We start from the raw sequence: 25666 nt of genomic DNA, 5'->3' as shown, positions 1-25666 counted from the left end.
TTCTGAGCACCTTACAGGAGAGGTAAATACATATAGCTAGTATACACAAAACAAAACAAAATCCACAAAACAAAAATCTGATTATATGGGAAGAATACATATAATTGTAACTATAAAAGTAAAGAATAAGTCTGGTTAATGTCCCAGCATAAAAATGCTTTTTTAGATTATTTTTGTGAGAGAATACACAAAAATTGATTTTTGTTTGGTTTTAATTCTCTGCTGCAGATATGCAGCCCAGCTCAGGCAGAGAAATTGTTGCTACCTGGTCTAGTGCCAAAGTGTTTTCCATTGATAAGAATGATTTCTGTGAGTGTCAGGCCAGGACTTAAAAGTGTGGTGTTATGATAGCTTTCTTCAGATGATGAGATGTGCTCCATGGAATTCAAAAAAGAGTGCGACACAGGCAGGAAAACTCAGCCTGCAATGAAGGCACAGAGCTGATAATGCCACATTCATCTAGGGGTCTGGCCTCTTGGATGGCTGCTGCATCTCTGCATAGCTTATGGTGTCCTCTCATACTCAGCAGGTGCACCAAGTTAGAAGCTGAATTAGCTCTTTAAGTTCTTCCTTATTATGTGATGGAAGTCATTAAAGGGGATGGGTGACAGTTCATCTCTACTACCTCTGTTTTGCAAGCAAAGATACATATAGCCTGTACTGATTAGTCTTACTTTTTCAGAGCAATGTTACTTTTGTCAGACAGCAAGAGTTTTTTGTGTTCCTTCTGCCTTTCATTAACAACCTACCACCTCTAATTGCACCTGCTGTGCTGGCAATTGTATTGTGTATCATAGTACATCTACCTGGGCAGACAACATAGATGCTGTAAAATATCCAAGAAAGAAAATGTGGTTTTACAAATTGTGTCACTTATTTTAATCCTTCAGATAGTTGGGGGAGGGAGGGACACAGAGATGAGTGGGAGAGGTTTACAGTAAAGCAGCAAAAGGTGCTGTTTAGAAAAATTTATAAATGAAAAATACAACTGATTATTTTTCCCCTCCTCCTTCCTTAAGATACAAACGGCCTTGAGGCATAAATCTGAGATCGAGCATCACCGCAACAAGATTCGTCTTCGTGCCAAGCGCAAGGGGCACTACGAATTTCCAGTGGTGGATGATGTGGTGGTGGTGGACTCCAAAGAACAGCACAGAATATATCGCAAGGCACAGATGCAGATTGACAAGATCTTGGACCCTGGAGGCAGTGTGCCTACTGTGTTCATAGAGCCCAGGAAGAGGTAGGGATTTTGAAGAGAGGGAAAGAACATTTTTTTTTCCTTAAAGTCAGTATCCAAAGACGTCAAACCTGTACTTCAGAACTTCCATAGCTTAAAACCTTTTTGATCAGTATTTGAAGTTGTCTAGGTGAAAAGGTTTGAGTTGCTCTAAAGATCAATTTCAGTATATGCCAGTATATTTTTATAAGAGGTGAATTCTCAGTAAGTCCAACTGTATGAAAATTACTTTAGAGCAATTTAGTATTTACTTGCATTTGTTTGAATAAATCTTGTGTGGTATAGAGTGATCAAAATTGCAACATAAGCACTAAAAAAATATACACAGATAATATAAACTGCAACAAACAATATTTTTTTAAAGGGAGGAAAAGCTGCCAAATAAGGAAACCCTTGAACAACTTAAAGCATGAAAATTCTGCATTTTTAAGGCAAATTCACAAATCACAAGATAATCATTTACATTTTCCCTCTGGGTAATGAGTCACACTTCTCAGCCTCATGAATCTGCTTTCCAGGGCTTGTATTTTCAGAGAAAGTCTTCTCTGGGCTCTGTTTAGGACTTATGAATACTGGCACTTTGTTTCATAGATTCATAGAGACCTTTTCTAACCAGGTCTCTTGCTGCTCAGGCAACTTCCTTACATGCCCCCTACTCTAGATGTCCTTTCTTCCACTCCTTGTAGAGTTTCTTTTCATGTGACAGTGTGTCCAGGAGCTCCTTCCTCATCTAGGCAGGTCTCCTAGCATTTTTTCCTGCCTTCCTCTTTACGGGTATACTTTGCTCCTGGACACAGAGAAGGTGATCCTTGAACACTGACCAGCCATCTTAGGCCCTTCTTCCCTCTTGGGCTTTGTCCCACGATACTTTGGCCAGCAAATCCCTGAAGTAATCAAAGTCTGTTTGCACCAGCTATATGGGTTCCTCAGCTGCCTTGCCTGGTAGGGTTAAATACAACATGCCAAGTACAAACCCTTACTTGCAGTGTGGTTTGTTCTGCTACTGCAGGTGTGTCAGAAGTTGGCCTAGGAGGTCTGGAGAGACACTGGTGGTGGGGCACAAACAACTGTGAAAGATTAATGTAAAAGGGAGGTAACGCTGGAGAGAGCTTGAGGGAGGAATGGGACAGTTTGGAGAGCTGCTAATGAGAGTGTTATTAGGAGAAGCTTAAGGAGAGAGATTTGAGGCTAACAAATGGGACTGACATGAAACAATGGGAAAGGGAAGAGAAACAGGGCTGAGGGAAGGATGACTTGGAGGGAATGAGCAAAGTGGTTCAACTTTGAATGGGATGAGGAGAACATTTTTAAAAAGAAATTATTACTTTCTGACTTGTGGGGTTTTTTTTCCTGTCTGCTTTTTGTTTCCTTCCTGTTAAGCTCTCGTGCAAAACGTTCTCCCAAGCAGCGCCGGCGACATCAGATAAATGGTAGCCCGATTGATGCAGAAAAGGACAGGTTAATCACAACTGACAGTGATGGCACATACAAAAGGCCTCCAGGAGTCAATAATTCCGCGTATATTGTATGTATGTCTCTTGAATGACAGGAGTGCTCTGATAACTGTAATGGCAATTGTGACATTGTCAGGTGTTTCACCTTCTGACCGTGGTCTGTCTGGCTAGTTTCAGTCGTATGTAGTTAGTATGTAAATGAAACAAGGACTTCATTGGCAGTCTGTCAGTATTAAGCAGTACAATTCTGCCAAATGTTCCATGATATTAAGAAGACCAAGAACCTTATTTTCATTAGTGTCACTGTATTATGCACATGAAAGTGTGCTTGGTGTGTTTGGCAATATCTTGAACATAGTTTCAGTCTTGTCCAATTTGCTGGGTGTTACATATTCATATGTTACAGGATAATTCATCCTTTGCTCTCACCGAGTGGAAGACTCAGTTTCTTTTATGAGTAATGTTCTCATATTTAAAATGTGGGAATTAATTATTAATGAAATAGAAACACATCTTTGTACTACAGTAACTTGAAACAATTCTAGTGCGATGTCTTGAAAATTAATTTTGTTTCCTGTCTAAAGAGGCAAAGACGTTGGAGAATGCTGCTGTTCAAACAAATCCATGTCACAAACTCTATTTTAGGTACCTTTAACCACATCTAAGCAGACTTTTCTGAGCCTAATGCTAATATAGGAAACCCCTGGACACTTTTCATCTTTAAAGATGGTTTCATGATTTTAAGAATTTCACCACAGTCAGGCGACTGCAGTGTTAGTTTCTGCAGCTTCCTTCTGCCTTCAAACAAAAGTGTGGTGATTTTAATGTCATACTGCAGCAGAATGAATTATCATCTGAAGCTGTTTAATTAAGACATGTCATACAGCAAGCTTAGCCCCTTTGGCACCTGTAGCAAGACAGTACTCAGAATGCTAAGTTCCTGATAAAGTAAAGGCTTCTGCATCTTGACGACTGATTTTGCAGTCTGCATGCAGTGGTAAGAATGAGCTTTGATAATAAGTCTACTGCTGCAAAGCTCATTTAATTTCCTGTTACTGATGAACAATAAGCCCATGTGGTAAGATTCCCAGGTAGTAATTGTGATGCATGCCTTGGGTATTGCTGCTATGAAGCACTTTTATGAATCCCATTCAGGTGATGCACCCAAGTTCAAGTTCCATGCAGGTAGCCACTTAGTTGCTTAACAGCAGCCTTTGTGTGTTTTTCTAGGAGGTAATAATTATTTAATATTACTGCTGATGTGGTCAGTTGTAAGCTGAAGACTTGAATTAATTTCTTGGAACTATAAAAACTACAGAAAACCCAAAGAGATAGAGAGAGCTGGTTGTCTTTTCTGGATGGAGTTAACGCTCTTTGCATGGCTTCATTATGTGCTGGCAAACCACAAGATTTCTGTTATAGACAGGGCAGCTCCACTGCCTTATCTTAGGTGGGAGTCTTTCAGATCACACTGAAGGAAATATTTGAACAGCTGGTGTTATGTATGTGCATGGATATGTGCATGCAGACGTGGGGAGAGCAAGGAGCAGGTTTTGTCCAGCGCTAGCATCAGTGCCATTTATTGCATTGTGGCTCTGGCAAACTGAAAACGTTGCTCAGACTTAAGGTCCACAGGGGCTTGGAAGGTGGTTGTTCAGTTGTTCTCTGGGGCTGCTTTTCACCTTCTTTCGATTTCCTCCAGTCGGATCCAGACTTGCCTCCTGAGCATCAGACATCATCTTCAGCTGATATGGGCAAGTTCCCTGGCTTGCCTTCCCACCCAGTCTCCCAGTACGTCCCACCACAGCCGTCCATTGAAGAGGCTCGGCAAACCATGCACTCGCTTCTGGATGATGCTTTTGCACTGGTGGCTCCCAGCAGCCAAGCAGCCAATTCCACAGCCGTCACACCGCCCGGGGTCTCTGCAGGACAGCCGGTAAACACTCCTGCTCCAGCAGGGAGGGAAAAACCATATGCACCCAGAGGGGACTACCTTATGGTCCAATTCAGACATGAAACAACCCACTTAATGTGAGCAATGCAATTTAAAAGGCCTTTCTGGACAGGCTGTCCAGGGAGGTGGACTGTGCTAACTACCTGTCCAGAAAGGCCTTTTAAATTGCATTGCTCACATTAAGTGGGTTGTTTCACCTCCACCAGGGAGGTGGTTGGGGCCCTGTCCCTGGAGGTGTTTAAGACCAGGCTGGATGAGGCTCTGGCCAGCCTGATCTAGTGTAGGGTGTCCCTGCCCATGGCAGGGGGCTTGGAACTAGATGATCCTTGTGGTCCCTTCCAACCCTGAATGAAACTATGAAACCACTTGAGCTGTGGTCAGTTATTCTGCCCTTGCTATCAGGCCCTAACACAAATGTGGTTTCTGGAAACAGGAAAATTCAGAAATGACTGTCACAAGATGGATGAACTTGCTTTTTAAGCCATTTGGATCCTTTTCCCATGCCAACCACAAGATAGGACTGGAGTTCTCCTCCAGGATAGCTTTTCTGTTCTTCTCACTTAAGGTCTTTCACAGATATTCTTGTTATGTCCAAGAAGAAAAATTCTAATCTGTGTGTCAAGGAAAAATGGCATAGGTTGTATTTTTCAGTAGTGTTTCTAGATGCTTTCAGGAGGTGAGGGATAGAGAAGTAATACTTCTGTGTATGATTTGTTGTGTTTTATGGTGCACTGAGGATAATCTTCTAGGTCATCTTAATCTCCACAACAATTCGGTACAAGTTTCTTAGTGCTATTGGACTGTTTAGCCTGAGCCCTGTTGTATCTCTGCTGCAGTCTGGTGCTGGCTGAGGTACAAAAAGATTCCAAAATGCAAAATTTGGTTTCCTGAAAGTTGTAAGCTAAGCAGACATTGGAGACAGCCCCTATTTTCTGCAAATGAAAGTATTTTTAAAGGGTTTTCAAGTTAAGACTGATCAGACAGACTAGGCTTCTAACCCAGTGATTTCAGGTGCTGTGCTTCTGGGTTTGTAAAACTAAGCTCTTATGACTGCACTCAAGTCCCACACACAGGCCTAGTGATCTCTGCCATTCATCATTTAAAAGGCTGACAGTAGACTTGCCAGAGTATGCATTTTGATTTTAATTTTTTGGTTGTTTTGTTCTCTTGACAGAGATATGTGGAATTTGGAATGACTCCACCAGCAGTACCAGGTCTCCTGCCAAGGTAGCTTTTCACTGATAGAATTATCATTTATTATTCTCCTCGCAATTCCTCCAGAGTTCTTACTAGCACTGGTATATTATTATGCAAAGTACTGTGTAAGTGAGAAGTAACAGGAATCCAGATCCATGCTGTGTAATTTACTTATGTGGTATGAATGACATATGCAGGCTATATGGAATCCAAGCCTTGAAGAGAAATGTGTTTTGAGCCCCTTGGCTGTAGAGACATTCTTCCAAATACTGAGTAAACCACTGAGTTTCAGCTGTTGGAGAGTCTGAAACAGTTACTCAGATGCATGTAATTCTCCTAATACTCTTGCTTTCATCTTGTTTCTGTAGCCTTAGGGCAACACTTACTGACAGAAGCTTTTGGATGAGTAACAGATTCATTCTATTTTTAACCAAGTGGAGAACAAATTGCAGAGCATGGTGACCCTCACAGAGAAAACTTGCCTTGCAGGCCTATTATTATAAAACCAGGAGGGAAGAACAAATTTTCCATCTTCTCCTGGCCTTGCTGTGGGAGAATCATATAAACAGTTGCCCAGGTGACTGTTAATTCCACATAATTTGGTGTCTATGTTTTAACTACACATGAAGTCGAACTCGAGTCACGGTACTCACTGTGGTCAGACTTGTCTCACCCTCTCCATGCTGCTGCAGCCAAGGTGGTAAACCATAAAGCATAGAATAGAATAACCCAGGTTGGAAGAGACCTTCAAGATCACCGTGTCCAACTCATCAACCAAGCCAACCCACCAAAGGTGTCCTTGTGCTTTCCACTCATTACCTTCTTTCAGCTCACCATGTGAGATGAAATCTTCACTGGTGTACATGTCATTCACTGGATTTCACCTGAAGTCTTCCCTGCCTTGGGTATTTGATAGTATGTGAACTTTCCTTATCAATTGTTGTACAACTGGATTTTGAAAGAACCAACTAGAAAAGGAGGAGTCTCTAAGCACATCTTACTGCTTAGGTCGTGGCTGAAGATGACAGTTTCAGCGTGAGTGAAGCACACCTGAAGTGGCACACAGTGTGAAATGCAGTGTATTTTTCATAGTTTGGGTCACCTTGAAGGTTGAGCTTTGAGACTGCCAACACAAAGCATAGCCAATTGGTTGTTGTTGTTGAGGATTTTCTTTGGGGTTTTTTTATGCATTCATGGAGAATGTGATAAATTAATTGTGATGTATAGTAACTCTTGTTACTGCACCTAAGCAAGACAGTGTCTTTGCAACACAATTTTTTATTCAGAAGTTTATCCACCTTTGGCATAGGCATTCTAAATTTGTGTAAGTTGCAAATTAATAGTATCATTTTTAATACTTTAAATGCTGGCTCTGCTATTGCCAGCAGATTGTTAACAATCTGCAAGGTCACCGGCCTTAACAGAAAAAGTTCCTTTAAATTTTCATTGAATTATAAGGGTTTCCTAAAAGTTCAGTCAACAGAAAACAAAGAAAGAGCTGTCACGGTTGTGGAGTAAGGGTTATACTCAAATTCAGAAGATAATGATAATAAATTGGTAGAAACAGTGCAGCAGTTAGAGGAAGGAAAAAGAACCTGAGGTCAGTATGATTAGATGGCATGTATCAATGTCATGGTCCATTTGGTTAAATAACCAATGCACGTTGAGTGACCATACTGTTCCCTTCTCTGTACAGATGCAGTCAGCATCTCTAATGGGGTGGAACCAACCTGGGTAAAAGAAATTAAATGTAAAATGCCTAGGTTACATAACAGCTAGGCAAACAAAATGCACAATAAACAGCCTGTACCAGAAAATTAATGTTTCATCATGCATCAGAGACAGAGATACTTAGGCATAGTGGATTAGCGGTGTAAAATTGATTTTTTTGGAGCAGTATCTCCCTGCTTAATTAAATAACTGGGGATTAATAATTTTTGTGAATATGCAAAGTTAAATTGAAGGCTGAATCTTAGTCTGGAAATAGGAAGGAGCACTAGAAAGCCTGTACAATATAGATTCAGAGTTATATCCTGTTTTTATACTTCTATTGATCTTTGTCTTTAAAGAGTAGCTATATTTATCTGCTATAAAGAAAATTGAGTGGAGAGAGTGATGGGGTTATAAAACGTGCCCCCTTCAAGTACAAACCTGTCAGCAATAAAGGATATATGTCATGACCTCTGGAAAAAATGACACAAATAATATATCTGCTGTAATGTTGAGAAAATATTTCACTTAGACAGCATCAAAGAAATTGTAGTAAATTCTCAGCTACAAGTTTCCAGCTCAGCACTGCAGGCTTAAAGGGCCAGATAATCATATCCTTTACTGGTTACAGTGATTAACACAACAGAAGTTACATTGTTGAACATTACCTACCCATTCAAGCATTTATTTTAACTAGCTTGAAAGTCTGGTTGGAAATGATGTCCTCTGGATCTGTTATGTGGACAGCTGGCATTGTATGCCAGAGAGCTGGGGAAATTTTGGCACTTGCACAATGGGATTGTGGTGACTTGAACCCCTAATTCCTCCAGTCCTTTTAACACTGCATGTCAGGTAGCTACTTCAGTTTACAATTACTTGTTTCTGCTTTATTAGGCTCTTACTTGGCTTTATTAGGCCATTTATGATGTCAGCTCTGCTATCTGACTGTTGTACAAAGTCAGTTAGTTTTACAAATAAAGCACAAATTAAGAATAGTTTGAAACAGTTGCAGCCACGGAACTTTCCTGTAAAACAGGAGGGTGTAAATACATAGCAACAACTACCAGTGCCAGCCTGAATTACAGGAAACATTCTTTTTTATTATACATTGCATCTCTTCATACATGCTAATGACAGTTTTGAGTAGCTTGATGAATCTTACAGAGCAAAGCTTTGAAAGTTTACTGAAAAATTATCAAAACACTTGATGAAATAGCAATTGTTCAGGAAATACACATGAAAGGCAGTTTGTATGGTTTGATTTAGACCATGTAAGCCAGATTTGTTGCTGAGGTTAAGCCAGTACGTCACAACTTAACTTCTTTTTTCCTGTGGAAAACAGTTTTAACCCCAGGGGGAAAACAAGGTCTGTGGAATTTCTCTCTGCATTGAGGAGATTGCAACACGTGAAAACCACTTCTGTGTAAATTTTATGAGAGTTTCTAATTCTATTCCTGTACAGTGCTGGTCATGTAAAAGAAATATATCCCTCAGATGTAATGACTTTCTTCCATATTTAAGGTTAAAGTGTGCATTAAAAGGCATCATAAAGAGTGGTTGTATGAGGGACACATGCTCTACTGTTTCTGATTAGGCAATTCACTTATTTTAATCATAAGTCCTTAATTTTCCACAGGCAGAACTTTGGGCCAGGATTTCTTCAAACTGCAGAGTTAATGCACCCAGACCAGCAGCCACCTGAGGTTCCATATTCCTCCAGAGGGATGTACTCAGAGGAAATGCCATCAGTGGTACGGCCACGACCAGTTGGAAGCACTGCAGGTACACTTCACTGAAGCTGAATAAGCACTATAATAAGTGATCCTTTTTTGTATCTGCCTTTACACTGGGGTTATTCTCCTTCAGCTGATACACTTGAAATGTCCTTGTCTTCACTGCCAAGAAAAGTGGTCTTGGGAGGTGTCTTACATGCATACATGGGGAATCACACAGGATATTTTCAACAACAGAAAACCCCACCACATTCTCTTAATTGTTTTAGAGTGTACCGCATATGCTAACTTTCCACTGCTGACTTTTTTTTTGTGCTAAATGAGCTAACTGTGATGCATCCCAAATACTTTCCTGTGTCTTTATTTCTCATTTCTTTTTCTAGAAAAATACATGCATAAGAGCAGAATCTCTTAGCTTCTAATGATGCTATCTAGTGCTGCTGTCCCATATGAGGTCACCTTCCCCAGATTTGGTTGTGAGATAATGTCTGTAGCACTCATCAGTGCTGTCAGGAATGTGATTTTAAGATCACATGCCAAGTAAGCAGCAAACACTGGTACTAAGAATAAAAAAGTTAATTTACTCCCAGATAAATATTTTTGTCCTGGGGAGTTGAAAAATACTGGCAATACAATCGTATCCTCATGTTAGAGTCCTGGTTTTGATAGCTGCTATCTTCTCCCTGTCAACGCTAAATGAATGAGAATGACAGGGATGTACAAACCGCTACAGTTTAATCATGATTATTTTATTGTCTGATTCACACTATTCTCTAAATGTTCATGCATATTCTTTTTTAAAGTTTGAAGGCAATTCAGATGATTACTTCCTGTCCTTCAGCTTAATTACATGCAGCTATCAAAGTTTTCAAATGTCTGTGTTTTTCGAGAGGAAAATATGAAAGCAACCGAACTGTCCTTCATGTAAATCATACTGGTTTTGTCTTTTCCTCCCCTAAGACTCTTCTCTTATGTATCTGTGTGTTTCTTAAATGTGTTTCATTTCTGATGAATAATAAAATACAATAATAACAAAATAAATTTATTTCCCAGTGGGAGGAAATTCAGGAAAGAGGAAAGATGGCATGTTGTTACATGTCTCCTGGAATTAATGGTGGTGGCTGTCCTTGCATGTTTGAAAGCAGCAGGAGGGGAGGGAAAAGGGGAAAGGAGGAGGTTAGCTTTCATTAGTCAACGACAGCATAGTTTAATATTTAACCACAAAGCAAACTTGGAAGAACCCTACTTGTATAAAGGCCTGTATTTTATTCTCCCAAGAGATGGAATAGAAAGCAGTCTGGAGACTTAGGGTCTTGCTGGTGTGATGTAAATAATGTGTACCATTGTAGCAGATGTCCTCTCTTTGCTAAGTAATTTGCATGAAAGCATTGCCAGGGCTTTCAGTAAACACTGTTTGGAAAGGGCTGGCATATTTTTCAATTAAGTTTACTCCATGTCTGAGGTACATTTATCTCAACCTCTTCTTTCAGTGCAGTGGCAATGAAAAGCATCACGCTCAAATGAACTACATGAAAACACGTAATCTTTCCTTCTTTATTCTACAGACAGCCTTCTTTTTGCTGATTTTTTTGTTTGTTTTGTTAATTGCACAGAAACAGAGCTCCACTTTCTTCTTGTCTCCTGCTTCCAGCAAAGTTTTATGTTTTCATTTGTCTGCCCTACAAACTTGACTGTGTGTAAAGATGAAAAAACAATATTTGCTTTTAAGGTTCTCAGATACAGCACCTCACTCAGGTGGGAATTGCTAGCAGGATCGGAGGTCAACAAGTGGAGATACCCTCAGGCAGAGCAGGGCATGGCCAGCCGGGGGGGCCAGGGTGGCCCCAGTGCCGTGGAGAGGATGAATATGCTAGGAGAGATGCAGTGAGTACTGTGTTACACATTCGCTTAGTTTCTGAAGTAGTGATACGTTCGGGTATTTTTTTTCCTGCATTACTGTTTGGAACTTCCCCCCCTGGAATACTTTCAGTTGCTTCTGACATTCTTTGCTTTGCTCTTTGAACCCGCGTCAGCTCTTCTAACTTTTGCTTGCTGTTCTTTCACCTTTGCTTCTCTCTAACTGCTTTCTCTCACTTTACCCTAACCTTTTTTTTTTTCTCACTTGAGGCCTTCATCCATTAATTGCAGTTCACCCAGTTCTGCTTCTGAGCTCCAGCAGAGGTGGATACTGCTTTCCATTTTCTTCTTTGAAATATGCCTCTGGTTTTTGAGATCGTTGTAAGTAGAAAACATTGAATTAAATTGTTCCAGACTGCTGTCCTACTTTATATTGGTATAGTTCTTTTGTCTTCTGTATCAGTGCACAACAGCAGGAGTCAGGGCAATGGAGTATGGTACATACTTGCACACAAGTTTCTAAACAAGTTATTTTCCTAGCCTCAGTCAGCAGGATGTGCTATATTAATATGTACTCATTAATCAGTTTTGCCTAGGCAGCGATTGTGATTTCACGCTCTTGGCATTGATGCTCTATAGGATGTTTCTGAGTCAACCAGATGTATGAGGTTGAAGGTAATGGCCTTCCCAGGAAAAGCACAGTTGCCTGCATCTTGAATCCTGAAGCAGACTGACCTGTAACAGCATTATCATATTACTCTTAAGAGCAAAAAATTCATACCTCCTTCTTTTGCTCCATTGCTCAACTATCATTTTTCTGGTTTCTTCCTTGAGGGAGGTAGGAAGGATCGCCTCCTTTTGCATACTTAGGGCAGTGTGTGTTCATACTGCTGGAGGTTGCTTTGCAGTATTGCATGATCTCAAAATGGCTTTGCAGAAAGGAAATGCGTCAGGATAGGCCTTATCTTTAGATTTTAGTGAAACTGAGCTGCCACTACTTCAAATGAACTTTAAAGGAGCACCACGAAGCTTCGGAGAGCTAGGCACACTAGAGCCAAACTCTACTGATACTGAGAAACTTTTGCTGATAAAGCTGAAGATGTATTTACCTAATTTATCTTATTATCTGTGCTTGGAACTGGGTTTTGAGTGCAAGAACATCTCTCCCCTGTTCCATTTTCCAAGGCATCTCCAGGTTACCATTCATTGCCCCATCTTTTTATTTGTCTTCTGGAAATTACTTTTCTGGTCTTTCCCCCAAGTGCATATTCAACCATTGCTTTTGTAATATTTTATTACTTGAATTGCTAACATATTACTGAAAAAGTAGTTACAAACCCATTATCTGAGATGCTATGTCAAGAGTTGGTTTTGACATCAGTTACTTGCACCACTTCCATAGACTTTTGGCCCAATGCAGTATGATTCGGCTGCAGTTTGCACTTTCAGTCACTGTTTCAGATATGTGTGTGCTGCCCACACAATTGTTTCCCCACTACCTAGTAGGATAGGAAGGAAAATTGGGAGGAAAAAGTCAAAAAAACATGGGTTAAGATAAGGAGAGTTTAATAGAACAGCACAAAGAGAGAAGAAACAAACAGGAATAAGGGTAATACTGATGGAGTAATGTGTGAAGTGAGTGATTCAAGAGGCAGTGTAACTGCCATGGCCTGGCCTGACACATTCACCTGATCCTGACCTGCCAAGTCGCAGACACCTGCTCAAAGCACCTGAGCTTGCCCCAGGCAGCCTTCCCCTTATATAGCAGCACAACCTTTCACTTGAACTTAAGGAAAAACTTCTTTACTGTGAGGGTGACAGAGCATTGGAACAGGCTGCTCAGAGAAGTTATGGAGTCTCCTTCTCTCTAGAGACTTTCAAAACCTTCCTGGACATGTTCCCGTGCAACCTGATCTAAGTGTATCTGTGTTGGCAGGGCAGTTGGACTGGGTGATCTCTAGAGGTTCCTTCCAAACCCTACTGTTCTGTGTTCTATGGTATAGAACATTCCATTAGCTGTTTTGGCTGGTTATCTTGGTTGTGGTTCTTCCCAGCTTCTTGCAGGGGGGAACAAACCAAAACCTGTATCCTAGCTGAACCTGAGACATGCAGTTAAATAATTACCTTCAGTTTGAATTCCTTCACTAGGAAAAGTTCTAAATTTGTCTTTCCTTCTTTTGTCAAGGAGCTTTTAACTTAACAACAAGTAGGTTTCTTATGGCACTGTATTTCCACTGGAATATGGCCTCCTGTATCTCCTGACCTAAAGCCAGTGTGCAGATTACCATCAATTCACCTCAATTCTCCATCTAGAAGGCCTCGGTAACCAGGATAATTACAGCTTTTCCTTTGCTGGCACAAAATGCAATACTGAGCAAATGGTCATTTGAGCAGCAGAACAAATGAAGCATGGCTTCCTACAGATGTCTGTGATATCTTGCATCTCTCTACCTCCCTGCTATGACCTGGCATCAATTCCTATCCACCTACAATCCCATACAGCTCTCCACTGTTCTCCCAGGTCTTTTTGATGTTTCCAGTGTTTCCCCCGAGCCACTCTTAAGTTTTTACTGTATTTTTATACTTTGGCTGTCACGGTGTCTCTAAAGCACCTCGCCATACCTGAGGTCCCTCATGTTGTGTAGCTATCCACTCTAAGATACATGGTGGTTGACAGGTCCAGCTGAGCACAGCCTAACTAGTCTTTCTGCCACTCAGATGCAGATTCAATGACAGCACAAAGCAAGCTATGTCTAATTGGCTACTTACTTTTTCAGTTTTGCTATATATATTACATACCTGTATATACATGCACATGTGTGTACATATTTATACCTCCAATATGTATGCATTTATACAATAATTCAGTTGCCATTGCCTAGAGGTTCAAAAGTTGTTCAATGAAGATAAACAAATTCACCATGTGTTCTCATAAATCTTCATTCCTTAGGGAAGATTCAGTAAAAGTTTGCTGTCAATTGTTTTGTACTGCTGGTAATGATACCAGAATTTTCTATATTGAAGTACATAATTTCTAGATGCTATATAAAGCTACACCTTGTTACATATATAATATTATATAACATATCAAATGTGTGTTTCTATTAGTAAAAAAATGTTTAAAGGAAAAAAAAACCCAGCAAAAATTCTTCAGTTCTTTCAGCCTTTTTGCTCTCCTCCTTCTGCTGTTATGGTTTAATACAGGTTAGGTTTTCATACCAATCTGTTTGTGGAAGTTTTGCAAACCACTTTAATTCTGATGTTTTCTATAGCATCACAGAAATACACACTTCTGTTTCTCTGACATATTTTAAGATAACTTTGATAGCCTTAAAGATATCAGATATCAGATATTATTCCTACCTTTCCTCAGGAAGCCACTCTTATGCTGCTAGTTCAGTACAGTTTGAGATGGGAACTGAATCACATAATGCATTTTAATGTGAAAGTGACCTGAACATAATATAGGTTGCTGTTAAGGCTCATGTCAAGGAATGTTTGCTTTTAATATTTTTTTATGTCACCTCTTTTCTATAAACCCACCAAGTACTTGTCAGGTTTGCTGACTCTAGACTGTGTGCGTGAATTAGTTTCAGGTTTCACTGCTAAATGAATAATTCTGAACAATCAAGAGACCCATTCATTCCTTTCTGATACTAAAACCACTTCCATTTTAGAGAAAAAGTGATGGGCTGTTACTTGGAAAACCTTCTTTGCCTATCATTCTTCTGTTAAAGCCTCTTTTCCTCTTAATCTGTCTCCCCAAATTAACTGTATATGATGAATGCTGTACATGGGCTGTGCAAGAGAGACATAATCTTTTATTCTACTTTATCTGAAATGGATTAGATTTTATTAATTTATATTATGAGAGGATATTAAGGAACATATTCTTGTGCATCTTGTGTTCCCTGTACACTGCTGTCACTCTAGTTCCCCCATATCCTTTCCAGGCTCTGCTTTATAATCCCTTCATTCCCCTCTGCCTTGCCCCCAAATCCTCTTCTGGCTGACCTTGCTGTCCTTTCTCCCCTCATCTGACTGCTCTCTCTGCTACTACTTAAGGCTTATCTACAGAGAAAGTTAGTGCTTACTAGATTGTGGCAACTGTGATCTGAACTTGTTGCATGTAGCTGCCCTTCATCCTCAGTGCAGACCCTTTGAAAGGAGATTACTCTACTTTGCTCCCAGATGTGTCCTCAGCAAGCTGTGTTCAAGTCCTTTGTGTCTAGTGCTTTCTCCTGGCTGGCTGTCAGCCTTCAGCAATATGAGGCGAGAGCAAACTCTTGCTTTAGGGATATCAGCTGGAATTTACATTTTCAAAATGTACCTCATTTGTGTCCATACTGGGAATAAGTGCAGCCAGCTAGTGTACTGTAAATTCATGCTTTGTTTTAATGTAAGCAACATTTTTTTCCAGATAGACAGCTCCATAAACTCAGGCTTCTCTTTTCTTTCCTTCTTGTTTTGCTAGAAAATACATATTGCCAATACCAAACAAATGCAGAATTAACCCATTTCTCCCCTGAAACAATGGTTGTTCCTAAACTGGGACAGTGTTTCTCAGATATTTAAAACAGCTGTAAAGTGTAGAAAAATTTAACCTTTCCAATTTGAATAATTTCCTCCTGCTTGCTGCTTCTATTGACAGTGTTTTCCTGGACACTGGTCAGCCATAGAGTCCTCACAAGCATACAGTCTGAGCAGGCAAGCCAGGCAGAGAAGGAGAATGAGAAGTTGAAAGTAGTAGTATGTCTATTTATAGATAGGATGGAGAAGTGACACCTGGGAAGAGAGTGATTTGCCTGTGTTCTTTTAGCAAGCTGATGGGAAGTCTTCCCACCTCCTTCCACTTCAGTTTGTAAATGTATCACAGGTTAGAAAGGGAGTCAGACATTTTAATAGATGCTCAAAGATTTTTAATAACCCTCCACTTGAGGCAGTCCAGTGATTTTGTGTACACTTGTTGTTTTGTTTTCCATAAAAAGGAATCACTCATTCATGCAGCAGAAGAACAGTGGCAGCAGATAGATGCATCTCCATGCTGCTTTCCCTCTGTTCTTTGTCTTTTTGCTTTTCTTGTCTTTTCTGAGATCTCATCTTTGTTCAGAGATTACAATAATGCTCTCTACCTTTTTCCAGACGCATACGCATGGACACCAAGAATATTCCTCCTCACCAGTATTCCAGATGCAGAGGACTTCAGCCAGGCAGCCTTCGGCACCCCCTGCTCAGCTTCCACACAACAGCCTTCAGGGCCAGGGCCTTTGCTACACCACCAGTTCCACTGAGGACCTCCAGCCAGGTCACTCTTCAGCCTCTCTTATCAAAGCAATCAGAGAAGAACTTCTACGACTTTCTCAGAAACAGACAACAGTGCAGAACTTCCACAGCTGATTTAGCATTCCCTTGCAAATCTGCCAGGTATCTGCTTCCTATGGAAGCAAAGACTTAGAGGAAATCAGCAATGTTGTTCACTGAAAAGAATGAACTTTCACAGCTCTGTTGACAGCACTCTGGAAAATAGTTAAAAGGCAACAAAATGAGGACAGTAAGGAGAGATGGGGGACAAACAAGGAAAGCCATCAGTGTCATCAAGAGTAATATTAATTAATCTGCTAATATTACGGTGCTCCTCTCCCTCAGCCTCAAATAAATAAACCTTAGGTCAAGTACCGAACACTCAAAACAACAAAACAATCACGGGATCAAACTCCAAGTATGAAAGACTCCTTTTTCTAAGGAAGTAGGTGAAAGTTTGAATAAAATGACATTTTGCAAGAGACTGCAAGTATTCTGCTCTCTCTAGTATTTATGGGGAACTGGTTTGTATTGCTGTTCTGCAGGATTATAAACTGTGTCAGCTCAAGGGTTTTGAAGGTGTGATCCTACATAAGAATCGCTTTGGTTATCAGGAACAATGGGACTGCTTAAAATAAAAGTCTTTATGACCTACTTGTAACAAACTGGAACAATAATTGTTATAGCTCTCTGCTTCCAAATGGAGCTACCCTCTGCACTCTTCCTTGTTTTCCTTCTGGTGCTGAAGCTTCAAGTGTTCCTTCATCTTCAATGTTTGCAAAGTGAAACATTGGCCTTGTATAATTAAGAAAATATCTGTAGACTCATTCAGGCTGGAAAAACAAAGCAAAGCATCCAAACAGAAAGGGCTCAGTATTAATTTTGCTTGAAAATTATCGAAAACTAGGAGAAGAATTACCAGTCACAGCTGAATTGGGGGAAATGTGTATCTTTGAAAAGGAGATTTGCATACTATACGCTCTTGCAAGACCAGCGATAAAATTTTGCCACTCTGTAGTTTGCTTTGTGGACAGAAACCCATCCAGCCTGACTGTTACAGGGTCACCAGCATTCTGTTATAAATTGATGTCCTAAATCATTGCTTATGTTTGGATCTGAATAATTTTAGTGGAAGTCAGTGACGGTTAGAGCATTAACATAGGCTTAGATTTGCGGTTTTGAGACAGTTTCTATATTTATACTTGTTTCCACTGTCCCTTTGGACAAAGGGTAAGCGTTATCCCCATGGTAAGGATGGAACGTGCCATGGAACTGTTTGTTGCTGTTTTTTTTCCAGAGTTTTAATATTAGCTACGAATTTACTAATATTCGGCCCTGGCGTAATTGTAACTGACATAATACATGCGGAAATTTTGCTTAAGTCGTGATTTGTTGGAGTGTATTTCTTTTCAGATCAGACTAAACTAAAGCTAACCAACTGGCACAGAGAGAGAATAAGCTCAGTGTTAGTCAGAAGACTTGGGAGCATTGCTCTAGGAAAACGAAAAGCAAAACTGTTTGGTGCTGCAGTGTAGGTATTTCAGACACTAGCATATAGCAGTTGTAAAGGGGCTAAGAACAGTAGTCTACCAAAATGATCGTTGGGCAGCTGATCAGGTTAAGGCTGTGTTTGCCTCACTCACTAGGGTAAAAAGGGCATTGGTGAAATACAGGTGTGGAGCACATTGGTATGGAAGTTTTCAGCTATGAAATCCATTCCTGCTTCCAGTGCACAGTTCAATAACTGTGACAGGACCAACTCGGGCTGAAATGAGAACAGGTAGGGCACCATGGAAGAACCTTACTTACTCTGTTCATGAAATGTGTACAAAATACTAACTGCCAAAGCCAAAACTAGGAAGCAACTAGTTGCTTAATGATGTAGTGGGGGGGAGGCAAAGACGGGGATGGGGGTGGAAAAGGTATGTTTCCCTCTTTATTAGGAAGCCCAGTTACTTTTCCCTTTAGTGATGGCCATCTAAAGCCTGAATGAAACAATTTTGAGGGACTTACTGTAGCAAACCAGTCTAAATCAATTCCCAGTTCCCTGGCTAATGCCTCATGGGCCCTGCTAAAGGTTTGTATGGAATCAGAAGACCAGCGTGCTTGTGAACAGCAGAACCAACAGGTGATTGTTTTGAAGTTTTTAAGCTTCTTGTTTGATAATCACTTCTAGGATAAAAATTAAGAAGCATTTATTTTCCTGCCAACTTTGTGAAGATCACTGTTGCCAATATTTCAGAAACACGTCAGGTTTTGCGGAGTGAAGACCGTGTCAATGTTCATTTGGTCTTTTGACGGTGTTGAAGCCGGTGCTTCCTCAGCATTCTCATTACAACTCTCTCATAGCCCATATCCTTCTCCAGCTTAATTCTGCAGTGAGGTCAGATGCCAGTACTTCCAATATTTGCACATTACTGTGACTTCATTTCAAGAAAATGTAGACCTCTCAAAAATAAGTTCATTGTTCGGCTGATGGTTCCAGCTATTTAGGAAGGAACACAAAATAAGGGCCTTGAAAATTAAAGGTATTTCAGCTATTTGTCTTGCACTTTTGCTACTGATGGTAATGCTATTGTGATACGCTTTCTTTCTATGTTTGAAAGCATTATCCTTTTTATTTTCAATCTCAAGTCTTATGAAGAACACGTGCAGGATAAATATCTACTGGTAAATATGTGACTTTCTGGTGCAAAAATCCCCCTTTGAAACTTTACAAGTTCATGGGGCAGGACAGTAAAATGCAAGAAATGAAAAAGCTCTGTTTAGAAGTTATGTTCTCAGATCCGATCCACTATCCACAGAAATCCTACAGCATGATCTGTACCTTCATACAGTAAGAAAAGTAATGCCCAAGACACCAATTTCAGGGATGGTCAAAGAGACTGATACTTTGCTTTCTGCAGCTATAGGAAAACCTGGTTTTCATGTTCTACAAAAGGACTCTGTGGAATGCATGTGCCAAAATATGGGAACTGAGGAACAAAACCAAATCTGTCTGTGAGCTTCTGCATCCCCGTGTGTTTGAGCTCTTTTGCCATTTTTTTTTCCCCATTAAAGGGGAGGAGACCAATTTGTATTTTTTTTTTTTCTGAAATTTAAAGTATCCTGAATTTAAGTATCTGTTAGTGAGTCTGCCAGGGTCTGAAAACACTAGCCAGATGAGTAGTTGGTACAGGCACAGAAGGCTGTTACCAACAGTTATATCCACTTCCATGACTAAACCGTCTGGTTCATGGAATCCTTGGGCTCTTCTCTTTCTTCACAATTTTCCTTGGCATTTGTGTTTAGTCTGTGTTTAGTTTGGCATGCAGAAGAGCTTGGAGAGATGAGAGCTATGTAATTTAGCTTGGTTGGTTTGCTTTCCCATTTCATGGCCAAAATGTTGACCTCTAGCCTGCTTTTTGATTATCTTTGGAGCTAAGTGACATTTCACAATTCTTTTTCATTCACTCAATTTGAAAGTCAGGGCATGCTTCAGTGCTATAAAATACTCTCTACATGGTCCTGCCAGTGACTCTGAGGATGTGACTCAGGAGATAAAACCTTGCTTTTTGGAGGAGTGATTTGCATAAGCTCTGGACTCATGATGTTAAATACGCACACTTTGGAGCAGGAAGGGGAATTCCACTAACCCTTTGCAACATACGGGACTTGCAGTGGTTTACAGTAGGCTTCAGATATAGTGGTTGAAGAGCAGCAGCATCATCACACACTGTGTATCACCTCTGCACCCAAAGGAGTGGTTGGTAAGATGTTGGCTACCCCAGTATCATGCACTTTATGCACACACATGAATATGTATATAGCTTGATCACCCAAAAGTGCATGTTCCTACCAAGGGCTGAAGTCAGAGCCTTTAAATTAGACTGCTAAGATCAGGGCTACAGCAGTATCTTAGCAAGAGCCTGTTTACAGGCAATTTCCCAGGAACCAAAACAGCTGACACTTTTGTGTGTTGACTGACAGCTTGAAAACATGTTAGATAGATCACACAAAGGAAGCTGGTATCTGAACCCAAGTGAAGTCACCAGTTGTGAGATGTGGGTGACAGTAGGCAGTTGAACTTATTTTTTAACCTCTAACCTTCGCTGTGTTCTCCCCTTTTCCTGCTTTAACAATGTGTCATCTTAATGAAGAAATGGGAGTTTCCCATTCCATGCCTTATCTAGCAGTTCTTTGTCAACAGGTGCCAGTTCTGTCCAAGAGATTTGAAGTGGCAGGATGAAAAATCCTCATGACTTTGAGGTGGGAACATATGAGCCTTTTTTTTTTTTTGCAGCAGCAGGGAAGAAATTTTAACACACACCCCAAAAAATCAGCTGTTTGGTGTTTCCTGAGTATGGATGGAAAGCTGAAAATGGATTAAAAGGAAAAGCATGACATCTGATTGTCAAAGGCAAAGGAGAATAATCAGGTCTTCTGGACCGCCTGTGACAGTACCCTAAAATAGAGGCAGATAAAATCTTAGGGACTCAGGGACTCCCCCTGCCCCAACTCAAGCTGATTGCATAGCACAAGCCTACTTCTGTGCCGGTCTGTATGAGTGAGGAACATCTTTCATCAGGAGACTCCCAAAAGCAGGTTACCAGGGCTTTAGAGTTTCTCTAGGGCAGTTCAGATGTGCCTGGAGAAAAGCAGCAGCTTTAAAGTGCTTAAATGTGGAAATAAAATCCAGTTCTTTTTTGTGATTGACATCTTCTCCCTCTTCCTGTTCCATTTTATTTCAAAAGAGGGGAGGAAATCCTGGGGATGTAATCAGCTGTCACTAGTCTGCTATCATTCATGTATTCCACTGCTTGTAGGTCATAAGTACTGAAGAAGCAGAAATTAGGAATGAAAGTTTTGGGCAATATTGATGAAGATTCACTGTAGTTTTGCAATATTGTGAGTGCACTTGAGTGCTTCCCAAGTCAGGTGTCTCTGTTATAGTGAGTATCCCTTGAAATTCAGCTTATGTCAGAAGGAGGACTGTAAAATTTTTCTTCTGTATCGCTGGCAATAATTCAATGAGGTCAGAGCAAGCTCAGCTTGTGGCAGGTCATACTAATAGGATTGGTAGTTCAGATCCAAGTGTTGGTCTGCATATTGTCCCTGGTCACATCTGCATGAGTGCCTCTGAAAACCATTTAGCTGCATGTATGCTTTGGAAGGAGAATTTATCCTACACATTTTTCAGTACAGTTTGGGATACACTTGGCAAGATGTCTACCTTTGATGTACGAGTCCCAGGGTGAGTTCACTCACCTTGAAAGGAGGAAACTTGAGAAGCAAAAATCCTTGGAGTTGCACTGCGTTTTTAGAGACTTTTCCGGAGTAGAGCTGCAGTCCTGTGAATCCCACTGAAGACTGATACAAAAATTTATGTCAGTACTAGAAAAATACACATCCTTTGCACTTCATACTTTGTAGAGCTGGAATGTTTTCTCCTGATTTTGTGTTACTTTTTCCTGATATTATATTTGTATGGCCACTCCTGTTTAGTTTTGGGTAGTCCTTACTCCATAACTGGAAGTTTATGTTTAGGCTGTTACATCTTGCCTTAATTGGAATAAAATGTTGACACATTTGAACAAATGCTCTGAAGAGTCTTTTGAAATGAATGCTAAACCTCCAAGGGTCCCTGACAGGGTGGGTTTCAACTTCACTTAGTGATGATCTTATTGTCATATGTAGAACAGGCAAAGTGAAATGAGAATTAAGAGAGTAAAGAGAGTCTGAAAGATTAAAATTATTGCTTTGCATTTCCAATTAAATTCTGATGTACACAGTTCTTAAGAGCTCTGTCATGCTCCCATGAAAACATCTTGAAGATTTTCATCCCAAGGCTTCCCAGAAGTTGGTTTTCTCATCAAGGCTGTTTGAGCATTTTAGTGCTGTGCAAGATTTAAAAGCAACAGCCTGGATATTGTTTGAAGGAAAAAAAAGTATATGTATATATATTTTCCAGGAAAATTTATGTGGTGTTATATTTGGCAGTGTGCTATGCTCTTTCAGTCCTGAAATGAAGATCTGAAAGAAACTTGTCTAAAGAAATAGGGATTAAAAAAATACTGCAAGAATAAAACATCAAGAAGCTTTTCTCCTTGGTATTGAAGGAGGAAGCGTTGTGGATTAGCCACTATCAGTAGTACATCAGCATAGCTGCCAGATAAGTAATTACTCAGCATCAATAGAATAGAATAAACCAGGTTGGAAGAGACCTTCAAGATCATCACATCCAACCTATCACCCAACACCACCCAATCAACTAACCCATGTAACCAAGCACCCTGTCAAGTCTCCTCCTGAACACCTCCAGTGACGGCAACTCCATCACCTCCCCAGGCAGCCCATTCCAATGGGCAATCACTCTCTCCGTGTAAAACTTCCTCCTGACCTCCAGCCTGAACTTCCCCTGGCGCAGCCTGAGACTGTGTCCTCTTGTTCTGGTGCTGGCTGCCTGGGAGAAGAGACCAACCTCTGCCTGTTTACAACCCCCCTTCAGGTAGTTGTAGAGAGCAATAAGGTCACCCCTGAGTCTCCTCCTCTCCAGGCTAAGCAGCCCCAGCTCCCTCATAGGGCTTGTGTTCCAAGCCCCTCACTAACTTCGTTGCCCTTCTCTGGACTCGTTCCAGCAAGTCAACATCCTTCCTAAACTGAGGGGCCCAGAACTGGACACAGTACTCGAGGTGTGGCCTAACCAGTGCAGTGTACAGGGGCAGAATGACCTCCAATGCAATTCAGGTGTCTGGGACATCCACAAACTCATGAACTGGTCACAGGATTTGTTAGGCAATTCAACCCTGGATAAAATGATTTCAGGTAAGTTGCATTGCGTTTTGCATGGAACGCTTCATCAAGTATTTCCATGGATGGGTTTGATCCTTACGGTAGTTTCTGTCTTCAGGCTTTGTGATGGCAGCTTTATACAAGAACACTTTGAGATTAGAGGTGAGGAATTTCCCATTTAGAAGATTTCTAAATGTGCAGTTAAGTATTTATGTTATTGCTACATCCTCCTGTACATCACTGCCATGTGGAAGAAAATTGGCTAGGACACTGGAAACCACAACCTTGCTTTCACAGAGTTGAACTGCAAAGAAATTAACTGACATTTGTCACTTTCAGGAGGTGGCATCGCTGACAAAACGTTGCCTACAATAATCTTACTTCTGCCTGGAAGCAAGGCAGCAAAGAGCACTGTTTCCTGCAGGTTTACACCTCAGAAGCCCATAGCACTAGTGCCAGTGAGCATTATTTGAACCTTCGTCTACGAATGAGCTACCTATCTGATACCCAACATCTGTACGAGACATTAGTATAGCTCAGTTTAGGCATGGTGATTTCTTCATCTATTTGAGCTCAGAGGGTTGCCACATTAGAACTGAATGTTATTGGATTGATCTGATTGAAAGATATGGTTGTCTTAAATAAAGCCTCTCATATGAAATAGTTGAAAGGTGACGCACTGTTTAACTTGGTGCACAAACTTAGCAGTGAGTATGTGAGGTTTATGGAAAGTGAGGTCAAGAGAGAAGGGTGGAGGTAAACCAAAGTGATAGTAATCACAAGAGAAAAGTTGAAGAACAGAAGTCATTGGAAGGTATTACTGCATTAAACTATCTACAGTCCTCAGAGGGTTAGTTTCAAAATGCCAGGGGAAAGACTTCTGTATCAGAAAGAGTGCTGGATTTCACCTGTGAGCTGGGCAGAGGAAGGGATTGGAAGGAAGGATTGTGTGCAGCATGGTTTTTATCATCCCCAAATACCTGTTCCTAGGAGTGGGAGCTGGACTAGAGGAGTCTTTGATCCCACCTTGCTGTTGGAAGAGCATGGGAAAGGTCTGTACTGCCTGTGACATCTTTGTCTAAATTAGGTTATGAGTTGGTCCAGACTCTTGGTTCCCTCAAGTGGCAAACCAAATTGTGATGGGGACCTTTGGAGAAACAGAAAAAGGATTTAGGACTGAGTGTGAGCAGTGCTAGTGTTAAGTTCATGCTAACCCCAAAATATACATCTGTCAGGTTTACAGATAGAGGATGTGACTTTACCACTCATAGTGGCAGAGAGAAAATGTTAGCTTTTACAATTAGTTTAGTTCCTTAGACCTTAGAGCAACGGGTATGATGACAAATAGGGTGTGGGGTTTGGAACAGAGCTTCATTTGCTGATCACTGAGACTGGACACCTTTCCCCGGTGAATGTAGAGAGGCTTTCTTTTTGGAGGGAGAAATCAGTTCTGGGGGAGTTTTATGTCATCAAGACATAAAGGCCTATAAACCATTATTTCTGATAGGTGAGCAGAAAAATTATGGTGTCTTTAGATTTTGTCAAGTTGGACCGGAAATGTCTGTGTGTCTCAGAGCTGTGGGGTTTTATCCAAGCTGTTAGCTGATTTGGGAGACGACACTGCATTATTTTTCCCCATGTTTATTTCCAGAAGCTTGTTACAAAATAGGAGTTGGAAATACACTTTTTGAAAAGCACATATTTGATTCTGAGGCAGAAACCTGCATATAGGTTCCTGCAGTGAATTCTACAACAGAGGCTGGTTCTGCTGGTACCACAAAATAAGCAGGATCTGGAGGGTAAGGATGAGAGAGGGTGATTGCTTCCCAAGAATGCCTGTCTTTCATTCTTTGGCTGTATATTAATTACAATCATTTTCTGAATTCATAGTTTTTTAATGGCTTTATCAAAATTCCTGCAGTGTCCCAGTACAGAGCACCTTTTCTTAAGAATTTAACCTCTGTCTTTTCTCTGTGTGTTTCATGTGAGTAGGAAGCTCTGATGCTTGCCAATTTTCATCCCTCTAGTGATTTTGCAAAGAGTAATCATTGTAAAGTGCAATTGCTTAATATGTAGCTCATTCACTAAAACCCCAAGGACAGAGGCAGTGAGTAATGCAAGCCATTAGCAGAGCAATGGTATCTAAACAGATGAAGAGTCATGCATCAAGTACCAATCCGTTTAGTCTTGAATTAGAATTTAAGGAATCACTGGTCAGATGTGATTGATATTATCTCCAGACAAATTAAAGTAGTTACCCTGGAATACTGTGCTACTGCTAATGCTTTTATCTTCTGATATTAGAAGTGCTGATCAGTTACATGTCCCTGCTGCCCTGTTTGTCTGCCTGAAAGGTTGTAGACCAAGTCCCATCTCTGTCTCTTTCCAGGCACTACATATGTTCATGCCCGAAATTCAGAAACCTTGCCCAGAATACATGAAAAAAATG

The 25666-nt window shown here is 40.7% G+C and overlaps 1 protein-coding gene across 3 annotated transcripts in view; it reads left to right on the top strand.

Moving 5' to 3' along the window:
- The window catches only part of KIAA1549 (KIAA1549 ortholog), a 144961-nt gene extending 127134 nt beyond the window's left edge, over positions 1-17827 (top strand). Inside the window, exons 14-20 of one of the 3 annotated variants that reach the window (XM_068142218.1) lie at positions 1020-1243; positions 2621-2765; positions 4397-4630; positions 5823-5875; positions 9192-9337; positions 11018-11172; positions 16288-17827. In XM_068142218.1, the coding sequence (XP_067998319.1) occupies positions 1020-1243; positions 2621-2765; positions 4397-4630; positions 5823-5875; positions 9192-9337; positions 11018-11172; positions 16288-16542 (1212 nt within the window). In that variant the 3' untranslated portion in view covers positions 16543-17827. Of the gene's footprint in view, positions 1-1019; positions 1244-2620; positions 2766-4396; positions 4631-5822; positions 5876-9191; positions 9338-11017; positions 11173-11415; positions 11499-16287 lie in introns of those variants that run through there. The other 2 variants (XM_068142219.1, XM_068142220.1) reach the window with 2 other exon arrangements.
- The last annotated feature ends 7839 nt before the right edge of the window (positions 17828-25666 follow it).

This window comes from Melanerpes formicivorus, unplaced genomic scaffold, assembly GCF_026170545.1.
Source record: "Melanerpes formicivorus ecotype bairdi unplaced genomic scaffold, bMelFor1.0.p_v2 SCAF_8, whole genome shotgun sequence".
In the NCBI taxonomy this organism is placed as follows: domain Eukaryota; kingdom Metazoa; phylum Chordata; class Aves; order Piciformes; family Picidae; genus Melanerpes; species Melanerpes formicivorus.
Note: the sequence above shows the minus strand (reverse complement) of the source record. Positions and strands in the feature narration are given on the sequence as shown.